The sequence below is a fragment of the Electrophorus electricus genome, chromosome 4 (genome assembly GCF_013358815.1).
Source record: "Electrophorus electricus isolate fEleEle1 chromosome 4, fEleEle1.pri, whole genome shotgun sequence".
Taxonomy (NCBI): domain Eukaryota; kingdom Metazoa; phylum Chordata; class Actinopteri; order Gymnotiformes; family Gymnotidae; genus Electrophorus; species Electrophorus electricus.
In genome coordinates, this window is record NC_049538.1 from 824,938 (window position 1) to 836,440 (window position 11,503).

An 11,503-nucleotide genomic window follows, 5' to 3' on the forward strand; every position below is an offset into this window, starting at 1 on the left:
CTGACAGAAACAGAGTCAGATAGGCGAAAGAACAAGCATACTAATAAAGTACTCGCCTTCTCAAAATTCAAGAAGTTCAATACTCTATAGCTTTAGTATATTCAAACCGCATGAAAAAGAGGGAAAACCGCTGTTGTCCGATAGCCTGCTGAGTTCTAATGTAGACTTGATATTTCAAGAACGACGGCGGAGAATATGCTAACTTCAACTAACGGTCATAGTGCTGTTGTTTTTGTTTTGTTTTTTGACTAGACAATAACCACCTTGTAAATATTATCAGATTAAATTTCTATTGATTTGAGCAGAGCTTAAATACTCGTAGTACTTAAGTACTCTCTCTCTCTGAATGCCTGGTGTGCATTTGCGCTGTAGCGGGTAGATTAGCGATATACCGCTGAAATTCACAAGAACAGTTATACAAGGTAATGTAAACTACATAAAATTATTGGGAAAAATTAAATAACACTTACTTTCTCATGAATTCAGTAACTATATTAAATGTAATTTACACTCAGAACCGTTTGATTAGAAAAGCCTCCCATGGATGAAGCTTTACTGGAGAGCGCAAACAGTTCATTCTTTTCTTCAAAGAATTAAATTCAGTCATCTCATTTGCTTTATCTAATTTGTGGATTAGTCAATAACAGTTTTATATAGGATCTGTAACGTCTCGAGTGCCGCAGGGCGCGGAGCAGGACGCACAGACTCCCTCGACAGTGACAAACGTTAATTAACACACATCGCAGACAACGATGGCACTCACACATCACACATAACTTGAACGACGAACACTAACTTTGACACTGTGAAGAAATGTACACACAAAGGTAACGTGAACAATGACCGACATTGATGCACACACCTACAGGGGTTCAAATACATAAACACAGAACAAACACTAACTAGGTGCAGGTGTGTGCAGACATGTAGGCGTGATTACAAACAACAAACTCCCACTGCATGCGGCGGGCTGTACCACGTGACAGTGAGAGGATCATATTAGTAGGATGGTTTCTTGGTGTAGTATTAGGTCAAATATCTTATGAAAACACACTTGCATAAGAAAAGTGTTGGAGTGTTTTATTGTGGGGTTTTTTGTTGTTTGTTTGTTTATTTTGTTTTTTGGCCTCAGAGTGCTCGCCTCAACTTTGAGTTTGCTATTATGTGATGGAACTGTTTTAGCTCATGTACATCATACCTATAAGATCCTTATTTTGGAGAATTTTAACCAATGCTGCCACCTTATTCAGCTGAACAATTTATAATCACACCAAAATAAAAACTGAAGAAGATCTCTAAAGAGAAAGAAAATATTTGAAATGTCTGTATTTCATTTGTAATAATAATAATAATAATAATAATAATAATAATAATTAATACATTACACGATATGTCAGATCTCAACTTTTTAATTTTTATTATTTCTATAATTGTTTTCTGTGCATTTGTCTGTTCAGCTACTCCAAACACTCCGTATAATATTCCTGATATCTCTACTTTTTGTGTAGTTGGAAATTTAACACAAAACTGCTGATTGGGAGGATCATTTAATAGGTTTAGATAATTAGGAAAATATGGCAGAACATGGGTGTTTATCTTTAACTCACTCATCATTTACACCAATTTCCATTAAAAGCTGCATAGATAGTTGCTAGCCAAACTGATCTTCAGTGAGTTCCTGGATTTTGATACATGCAAGCTTTATCTTTAATTAGCTTTATCTACATAACTGTAAATAATATCAACACATTTCCTTTTTATTTAACATTAACTTTCACAGGTATTTCAATGGAGAAGGTATGTCAGTGGTTGCAGTTAGATATTTCTACAGCTTACCAACTAGTAGTTTTATTTCACAGTCTACCAGAAGGTCCTGAACTACTAAGGAATTCTTGTGAATGAAACATTGCATTTAACCACTCTTTACAGCTTCCAGTGAAAGTAGCTATTAAATAAATAATGTGCATAAAACCAGGACTTTAATATCAATATATGAACACCTGTAGGATGAGATGAGGAATCCACAATAACTACCAAGTGCTGCGAGGGAAATGATTGTGAGGGAGGTTATTCTGCACAGGGAAAGTCTCCATACTACATAATGAACAGCAGCTTCAGATTAAACTATCATGGTTTAGTCATGATGTCCCTCTTGTGGCGATTATAAGTATTGCACTCATTTTTCCATCTTTGATGATATTCGCTGATTTAGTCAGGTAATGCTGTGAGGTCATCAGATTTGTTTCCATGACGTCTGCCCTCAGCCTTAGCTAGCTACCTTTATTTTTCCATGTCAGTTCCTACCTTGGAAAATTACTGCTTGTACCTTTTAAATTTGTATTGTTGAAGCATTACGTTGTGTAGTTGATTGTGTTTTGTTTAGAGATGTTTGAGATTCATGTGTAAGAATCCTCAGATAAAGTGTTTGCTGCACTGTGTCTTATTTGCTTGTTAACGTACCTGTGGGAGAAATTTGTGTTTTGTTGAAAACGAGGTAAACGTTCTTGCTCAGTGTATGAACACATGAACACATCTATAAATGTATCAAAGCTATATACATATGTGATGGAGCATCACAGTAAAGTGGAGGCACTGCTGCCGTATAAAGAACCCTGAAGATGTGAGACTCCAGTAGCCTAAATCACCCTGGAGGTGTGAGGGTGTTCACTCTAACATAAATGCTGTCATTTAGCATCACCACTGAATTATGGATCAATTCTCCAACATATTCATGTTTCCTTTATTTACTAACTGCACATAAACACCATAAGAACTAAAAACAGAAAACACTGATTAAATACGGTGGTCATTAACTCAAGGTTAATCAGCATCATTAACACAATACATATTCAGTATTTTATTAAAACCTAGTCAACCCCATAATTAATGTAACGCGCAGTGGCCTGAGTGCCAAAGGGCATGGAGCGGAATGCACAGAATCTCTGGACATAGGCTAACATTTATTTACATAAAACACAAAGGACAAAACTGGCACTCATGTGTAAGCACAAACAATTAACATAAGCACACTACACACTAACAACTTCTAACATTTAACATGATATTAAGCAAACATAGACACAACTGATACATATAGTTAAAACAACACACTGCACACAAGACTAGGGTTTAAATACATAGACAAGACGAGGTGCAGGTGTGTGCAGACGTGGCCACAAACAGATCCTCCCACTGCATGTGGCAGGCCAAACCACGTAACTCACAGGAGGCGAGCATTCCATGACAATTAACCCCATCACACATACGTACATAAGACACATTTATCATGATTTGAATAATCACATAATCTATAACAGACAAATAGATCACTTCCTTAGGGTGTGTGGTCATGTGACACTGCAATAGATGATAACAAAGAGAGAGAGAGAGAGAGAGAGAGAGAGAGAGAGAGAGAGAGAGAGAGAGAGAAACTCCATATACTGCAGTCCCAGAGATTTTAGAGCACAGTAATAACGCATTACTGTACATCACCACAAGAGGGAAGCAGCACAACACTGTCAATGAAAACTGAATTCTTCAGGATAAAATCAAAACTGAGTTTGAGTAGCCAAATACAGTTAATCCCAGATACAGTAGATGAGAAACTACAGGGTCTGTGTCTGGTTTCTAGGTTGTAGGGGGTAAAGAGTCTTTGGAGAGGTGATGTGTAGGTGAAGCAGTATCAGATGGAGTTTATTTCAGGAAAATACAAACATACTGTTCTCCTCCTACATGTGATACTGTGAGAAAAAGAAATCTACAATGGAAAATTCAAGACATGTCTGCGGCCACAAGACATCTTTATACACATAATAAAAATTTAACATGTATTGACATTTTGCAGCAATCAGCTATTCTACCTTAAAACCAGTAAAACAAAAGATAAAGCTCATGTTAATTTGTCATCTCTCTAGTATTTACCAAAACACAACAAAAACTATACCACAAATACATTAGCTGGGATCACACAACCTCATTGTTGAATTTCTCCAAACCCCAAACCCAGCATAGAGGGGCTGAGTGAATGTGGTGTGGACTGTGTGTAGGAGGGACATTGTGTCAGAGACTCTGTAGAAGGACAGAGTTCCTGCACTGTGATCCACATACACTCCTATTCTGGAGGACGGTGGTCCTGGGATCTCAGTCTCAATGTTGTTGTGGCAGAAAGAGAGAGTGGGAGAACGCAGACTCCAGGACTGAGAGTTGAATCCAAACACACACTCCTTACCCCGTCCTTTCCTGCTGATCCCTTTATAGGAGACTGATACGAACACCCATCCCACACCGTTCCACTCAACCTCCCAGTAACAGCGTCCACACACACTCTCCTTACTCAACACCTGAGCCCAGCGGTCAAATCTCTCTGGATGATCAGAGTATCGCTGGACTTCTCCACTCCCTGTCACCACTCTGTTCCTCTCAGACAGACGGAGGCGACGATGTGCTGTGTTTGGATCCAGAGTCAGCTGACAGAAATCTGAAACAAAGAACATTTGAAGTTTTTATTTACAAGTTTTACTAATGTCAATTAAAATATGGTGATTACCATGGTAACAATGACATGTTCATATTAAAACCAGTGCAAGTAATATTTGAATGTGCAAGTGTGCTTTTGTCTGTGTGTGTGTGTGTGTGTGTGTTACATTTCAGGAAATCTCTGGTCTTTGGCACTGAGGGTAAACTCTGAACTGCTGCAGCTGTGGAGAAACAGAATCAAAATGGTTCTATTAATGTCGATTAAAATAAACTCATTTGTGTCTCATACATTTCATTAAGGAACATTTAGTGGTGGTCACCATGGTAACAGTGACATCTTCATATTAAAACCATGAGTACAAGTTATATTTGAATGTGTAAGTGTGATTGTGCGTGTGTGGATGTGTATGGATGTGTGTATGTTACATTTCAGGAAATCTTCTCTGGTCTTTGGCACTGAGAATAAAATCTGAACTGCTGTAGCTGTAGAGAAACAGAATCAAAATGATCCAACAGAATGAATGAATGAGACCCAAATGATCCATCCAGAAATACAGAATGTGATCAGAATAAATGTGGGATTATATGTGGATTATGTGTTTATGAAGAAAACATTCTCTAATCTTTCTGTTAATTATGGATTTTGGGGAAGATCAGTAAATATCATCAGGAAGATTTTCTGTTTCTCTACTTCTTTCTCTTGTCTTTTCTTTCTCTCTCTCTTGCTCACTCTCTCTCTCTCACACACACACACACACACACACACACACGCACGCACACACACACACACACACACACACACACATACACTGTGTGTGTTTGTAAACTAAATGTGTGTTATCTGTGTTATGATACAATAAATAAAATATTGATGTGTTCATACATTATTTGCTTTGGTTAGTTATTTAAGTTTTGTTTGTTTGTGAAGTTTGATCATGTCCAGCAATTCTAAGAGTCTTTATTTGTGTTTGGCTCTCCCAGTTTTGAACGTTTGTTTTGGATTTCTGTTTATGATTCTCACCTGGTATTTCAGTTTACTATTTACTGTTTACTGTTTACTATTTACTATTTTGTTTACTATTTACTGTCTACTGTTTGGTAACTGATGCAGCATGTTTTCACTGTCTAATATATTTGACTCTTAATGCTTGTTGTTCCTGACATCATCATGGACAAATATAACTGCTGGATTCTGATATGCTTCACTAGTGACTGAAAATTTAAACAATAATTTAAAATAATCATTTATCAGTATAATCAATCATGAAATGTTTAATTTCTATAAATTATACAGATCATTTACCTTCTCATTTACCTTCTTTACCTTTCTCTTGTCCTCATCTATGTCATCTCTCTATAACCTTTTCATCTCTTTATGTGTATCTCTGACATTCTCTCTGTCTCTCTCTGTCACTCTCTGAATGTGTGAGACTATTTTTTTAATAGTACAAACATTGAAAACAAGACATATTTAAAGATATTTGAAGATTTCAAACCATCAGCACACGAGAGTCAAAGCACAATCTGCCTGAATGATATTTACCATTAGAGGGCAGCAGTAATTGTCCAATTTCAAAAAAGATTAAATCTGTTCTATGTAGTTTAGGAAATCTTATAGCTTTCTTTATCCTGTCACTAAGTAAATAGAGATTTCCATCATTATGTTTCACAGCAGGATGGCTCCTCTTACAATGTGGAGGGATTTTGTTGAATTCCTTCTTGCAGAATTCCTCTAGTCGCTCTTTCAAATCAGAAAGAAATTTCTTAACTCCATCAAATGAGAGATGTTGATGGACAGGGATGCTGGGAGAGTCCTCAGATCCAGAAGAGACACAGACAGACTGGAATCTCTGCAAAGAGAAGAAAACATAATGGAGAAGGATAAAGGTGTACATGAGTAATAAAAGATCTCATGCCAAATTAGACCAAATACACATTTGTTAACAAACCTTCCATTTATTTTCAAGATCTTTGAAATAGCTGTAGCTCAGCTCATATCCGAATTGGAACCAGATACAATAAATTTTTGGTCAGGGTTTTTGCCTAATCATAGTATGGAAACAGCACTAATTAAAGTAGTTAATGACCCGTTGTTGGCTTCTGACCAGGGTTATGTCTGTTTGCTTATATTGCTAGATCTGACTGCAGCATTTAACACTATAGATCACAACATTTTACTGGATAGACTCGAAAATGTTGTTGAGATTAGGTGAACAGCCCTTTCCTGGTTTAAATCTTATCTAGCTGGTCACTACCAGTTTATCGTAAATGGAGACTTCTCAGCATACTACAAGGTTAGCTATGGTGTCCCACAAGGATCTGTTCCAGGGCCTTTGATTTTTTTCTTTATATATGCTACCTCTAGGTGACATTATATGTAAACACTGTGCTGGTTTCCACTGCTATGCTGATGATACTCAGAGAAACCAGAAGACATATATCATCTTAGTATTATTGACGAATGCATAAGGGACGTCAGACACTGTACGTCGAGGAACTTTCTCTCACTTAATCCTGACAAAACAGAGGTGCTTCTATTAGACCTAAATATAGCTATGTCCTCACTCTCTAATTACTCGATGAACCTCAATGGTCTCCCAATCACATCTTCCCTAATAGTTAAAGATCTTGGGAGCTATTAGGGATCCCAGTCTCTCATTCAAAGCTCATGTAAATAATAATTCTAGAACTGCCTTTCTCCAGCTTAGGAACATTTCAAAGATTAGGAACATGCTCTCTTCACATGATGCAGAAAAGCTAGTCCATGCATTTATTACTTCAAGATTGGACTATTGTAATGATCTACTATCAGTCTGTACTACTAAGTGCCTAAACAAGCTCCAGATAGTTCAAAATGCAGCAGCCAGAGTGTCACGGAACACTCGCCTCCTATGAGTCATGTGGTTTGGCCTGCCACGTGTAGTGGGTGGATCTGTTTGTGGCCACACCTGCACACACCTGCACCTCGTCTTGTCTATATGTATTTAAACTCTTGTCAAAGTGTGCAGTGTGTTGGTCATTGTTATTATAGCATGTTTCGTTAAATGTTAGCATAGTCATTGTACATGTTCTTCTAGTTACTGTTTAATGTATTAGTGTTCATCGTTCATGTTTTATGTGAGTGCCATTATGTTCTACATCAATAAATGTTCATCCACATCGCTGGAGTCTGTCCATCCTGCCCCTCACCCTTCGGCATTCAGGCCACACGTGTTACAGAATGACAAACCACCACAGGACGCCAGCTCCCCTAAAAACAGACTTCCTAGCGGGAGGTGCGTAGGCATCCCCCACACTGCTGCAAGGATCCCAGGTGATTGGGGAGAGGACCACGACTGCCATCCAAGTCCACTCCGGAAGTGGAGGGGAACACCCCCAGGAATTTCATGGGGGGGGCTGGGGCTATTGAGCCTGGGCCAAGGAGGACCGAGGGGCGCCACAATGACCAGAATGAGGGCGGTTGGATGGAGCCATCAGGATCTCTGGAGGACAGAGTTGAAGCTCGAGTCCCTTCCCTTCAGCAGACTCACCAAGGAGACTGAAGGGGTCTGCCCAAAGCCCCGGAGGCAAACTGCCTCTAGGACACTCCTAGAGTGGCAGGAGAGAGGAGGACCATTGGGGAAATAGCACATATGGAACCAGGACGGATGTGCACCCCCGCGTGTCTGTTGACGCCACGGACACGTTTGAGGCGACCTGCGCGGATGGTGGGCGCCACATGACAGCGCCTTGTATGTTTGTGTGTGGGTGCTATTGTGTGTTTTGTGTTTGCGCCTTTTGTCTTTACAGGCGCAACGTCATTGGTAGCGTACCGGACTGCTCTGAGAGAGGCAGGGAAGCTGCAAGGTCTCCCTTGCTGGCAGCACCTGACCTGCCTGGTACTGGGTGGGCACTGGGCATTGCCATGCTGTGTTATGTGTTTACGTGTACATGACGCCCAGATGTTCGCATTATTTGGACAGACGCGTCGGGAGCTGTGTTCCTTGGGAGGGAGTACTGTCACGGAGCGCTCGCCTCCCACGAGTCACGTGGTTTGGCCCGCCACATTCAGTGGGGGGAACCTCGTCTGTGGCCATGCCTGCACAGACCTGTACCTCGTCTTGTCCTCGTGTCAGTGTGTGCAGTATCGCTGGTCATTGTTGATGTAGCATGTTGATGTTAAATGTTAGCAGTGTCGTTGTATGCTTGTTCCCCTTGTTGTTGTTACATGTATTCGTGTTTATCGTCGTTGTTGTTTAATGTTAAAGGTTTTGTGTTTATGTTTATTTCTTGTGTCATATGTGAGTGCCACTGTCTTTATGTAACAATAAATGTTCATCCACGTCACTGGAGTCTGTGTATCCTGCCCTTCACCTTTTGGCATTCGGGCCACACACGTTACACTAGGGAGTTTTTCCTTGCCATTGTCACCCATGGCTTGCTCACTGGGGGCTTGGACTTGGACATTTGTAAAGCTGCTTTGTTACAACACCTTTTGTAAAAAGCGCTATATAAATACATTTTGATTTGGATTTTTTTTATTAGACAGTTATATATATATTTGCTTTAATGAGCATTTGTGAAGAGTCATTACAGAAACTTGATTGTTCCTCTATAGCTGCAACAGAGGAGGAAATGGAAGAAATACCTGGAGGAAATGGATGTGATCCTCTGTGTGGGAGAGCTTCTCCAGCTCAGTGTCTCTCCTCTTAAGATCAGCAATCTCCTTCTCCAGTTGCTCCAGGACTTGTTCAGCTGGTCTCAGTTCAGCCTTTTCCTGAGCTTTGATCAGCTCTCTCACGTCACAGCGCTTTTTCTCAATGGAGCGGATTAGCTCAGTAAAGATTCTCTCACTGTCCTTCACTGCTGTCTGTGCAGAACGCTGTTAGGAGACACACAGACAAGATGGAGGTCCATTTAAAGCTGAACTATCCTTCACTCTCTCACTGTGACCCTGGATGACTTATAGTGCACATTGTGGTTGTGTAGGATCCCAAAGTGCATCAACACCGGTCTCCTCACTGGCTGACTGGAGGAGAGGCCTGACTGAGCTCTGAAATAGATGCTCCAGCAGCTCTCTACTCAGTACTCACCTTAAGAGAGTCCACAGCCTGCTTCAGCTCCTGGACCACCTTCTCTTTCTCCAGGATTCTCTGCTGGAATTTCCTCTGCTCCTTCTTTAGACCACTCTGTGGATGAATACATTACATTTATCTGTTTATGTGATATGTGACATCAACTGACATTTGATACAAGTTCAGCATTCAGATTTGATGCAAGTTCAACATTCAGAAGACTGAGGCCTACAGCACTGTACAAATGCTTAAGTTACAGTCATAAAACTTTGTAAAAACATTCATTATATGATCTCAAGAACCAAACTACTGTTAATTTTGATGGCATAGAAATCTGGAATGTATAACTTATACTGTACAGTAAGTACAGTAACACATTCCTATTGATATGTAGTACTACAGTCTACAGTAAATACAGTAACATTCCTACTGATATGTAGTACTACAGTTTACATGACGTACAGTACCACATTCCTACTGATGTGTAGTACTACAGTCTACAGTAAGTACTGTAACATTTTCATATTGATATGTAGTACTACAGTCTACATGAAGTAAAGTAATATTCCTACTGCTATGTAGTACTACAGTCAACAGTAAATACTGTAACACATTCACACTGATATGTAGTACTACAGCCTACAGTAACACATTCACACTGATATGTACTATAGTCTACAGTATGTACAGCAACACATTCTTGCTGACATATATTGCTGTAACAGATTTTATAGGATGTATATTCACTCTTGTAAATTCACTCCTGAGCTTTGACTGAGAACAGACATATTAAGCACTTCTTAAAACACTTTAGAATTCACTTTCATTTTTAACAAACCAACATAAGTCCCCATAAATTCAACAACTGAAGTGCCAATGTAAAACCACCATTCTAATTATTTATTATAATAACTAATAAATATAGAGGTTTACAGATCAGACATACAGTTAATATGAACTGAATGTAAAATATTTCTCATTCTCACCTGTTTCTTACTTCTTTCTGCTACAGCAGCAACTGTATCATGTCCTCTGTGTTCATGCATCAAACACATATAACAGATGCAGGTTTGATCAGTACGACAGTAGATCTCGATCACTTTGCCATGCTGAGGGCAGATCTTCTCTTGTAGGTGTGAGGAGGCTTTGACTAACTTGTGCTTCTTCAAACCATGAACTTCATAGTGAGGTTTGAGATGAGTTTCACAGAAGGAGGCCTGACACATCAGACAGGATTTGATGGCTTTGAGTTTTCTTCCACTGCAGAAATCACACCCCACATCTCCAGGTCCAATGTAACAGTGAGCAGGAGAAGCAGCTTGCATTTTCTTCAGTTTCTCCACCATTTCAGCCAGCATGTAGTTTCTGCATAGAACAGGCCTTCGAGTGAAAGTCTTTCTGCACTGCGGGCAGCTGTAGTTTCTCCTCTGATAATTCTGATCCCAGAAGACATTAATACACACCATACAGAAACTGTGTCCACAGGGAATAGTCACTGGATCCTTCAGTAGATCCAGACAGACTGGACAGAGGAACTGATCTTGATGAAATACTGAAATACTGGTTTCTGCCATTTTCCTGCCTAACTACACTGAGAGAGCAGAACTCTGAGATAAGTTTCGATTACTCTAAACTGAGAAGGAGGGGCTTCCTGGTTCTGTATTTGGCAGAGGGGCATAGCTATGGAAAGCCAGAGTGGTCAAAATTCGCCATTGATTAATGTTGAAAAAAGTGGCGTTTTGGATGTTTTTACACTGCAAAATATGGTGTTATTTTTCAATATGTTGTAAAATATGCCACAAAACCATCAAAAACTCTGTACTTTATGACGGTTATATGTCAGTTTAAAACGCTGTACAAGCCCCGCTTTCAGTACTCTAAAACAGCATTTTTTTACACCACTTTTGTGTCCCTCTAACCTGTTCATGCTCTGCATTCTTGTGTATTTACTGTTGCTACATTGTACAGATCTC

At 39.6% G+C, this 11,503-nt stretch overlaps 1 protein-coding gene across 4 annotated transcripts; it reads right to left on the bottom strand.

The window, feature by feature from the left end:
* Positions 1 to 2,724: 2,724 nt before the first annotated feature.
* Positions 2,725 to 11,134, bottom strand: LOC113587480 (tripartite motif-containing protein 16-like). 4 transcript variants are annotated; one of them, XM_035525270.1, is made up of 7 exons: positions 10,517 to 11,134; positions 9,549 to 9,644; positions 9,104 to 9,337; positions 6,167 to 6,326; positions 4,903 to 4,959; positions 4,644 to 4,697; positions 2,725 to 4,477 (listed from the first exon to the last, which is right to left on the bottom strand). In XM_035525270.1, the coding sequence occupies exons 1-7, from the start codon at positions 11,102 to 11,104 to the stop codon at positions 3,954 to 3,956; spliced, it is 1,713 nt and encodes a 570-aa protein (XP_035381163.1). In that variant the 5' UTR covers positions 11,105 to 11,134; the 3' UTR covers positions 2,725 to 3,953. The 4 variants fall into 4 exon arrangements, with proteins under 4 accessions (XP_035381163.1, XP_035381165.1, XP_035381164.1 ...); XM_035525272.1 differs by lacking the exon at positions 4,903 to 4,959; XM_035525271.1 differs by lacking the exon at positions 4,644 to 4,697.
* Between the last annotated feature and the right edge of the window lie 369 nt (positions 11,135 to 11,503).

Coding starts and splice junctions, on each gene's coding strand:
- LOC113587480 (XM_035525270.1), bottom strand. CDS start 11,104: ATGGCAGAAACCAGTATTTCAGTATTTCATCAAGATCAGTTCCTCTGT. Junction 9,338..9,548: donor AGGCTGTGGACTCTCTTAAG/GTGAGTACTGAG, acceptor GTCTCCTAACAG/CGTTCTGCACAGACAGCAGT. Junction 4,960..6,166: donor CAACAAAATCCCTCCACATT/GTAAGAGGAGCC, acceptor GTTTCTCTACAG/CTACAGCAGTTCAGATTTTA.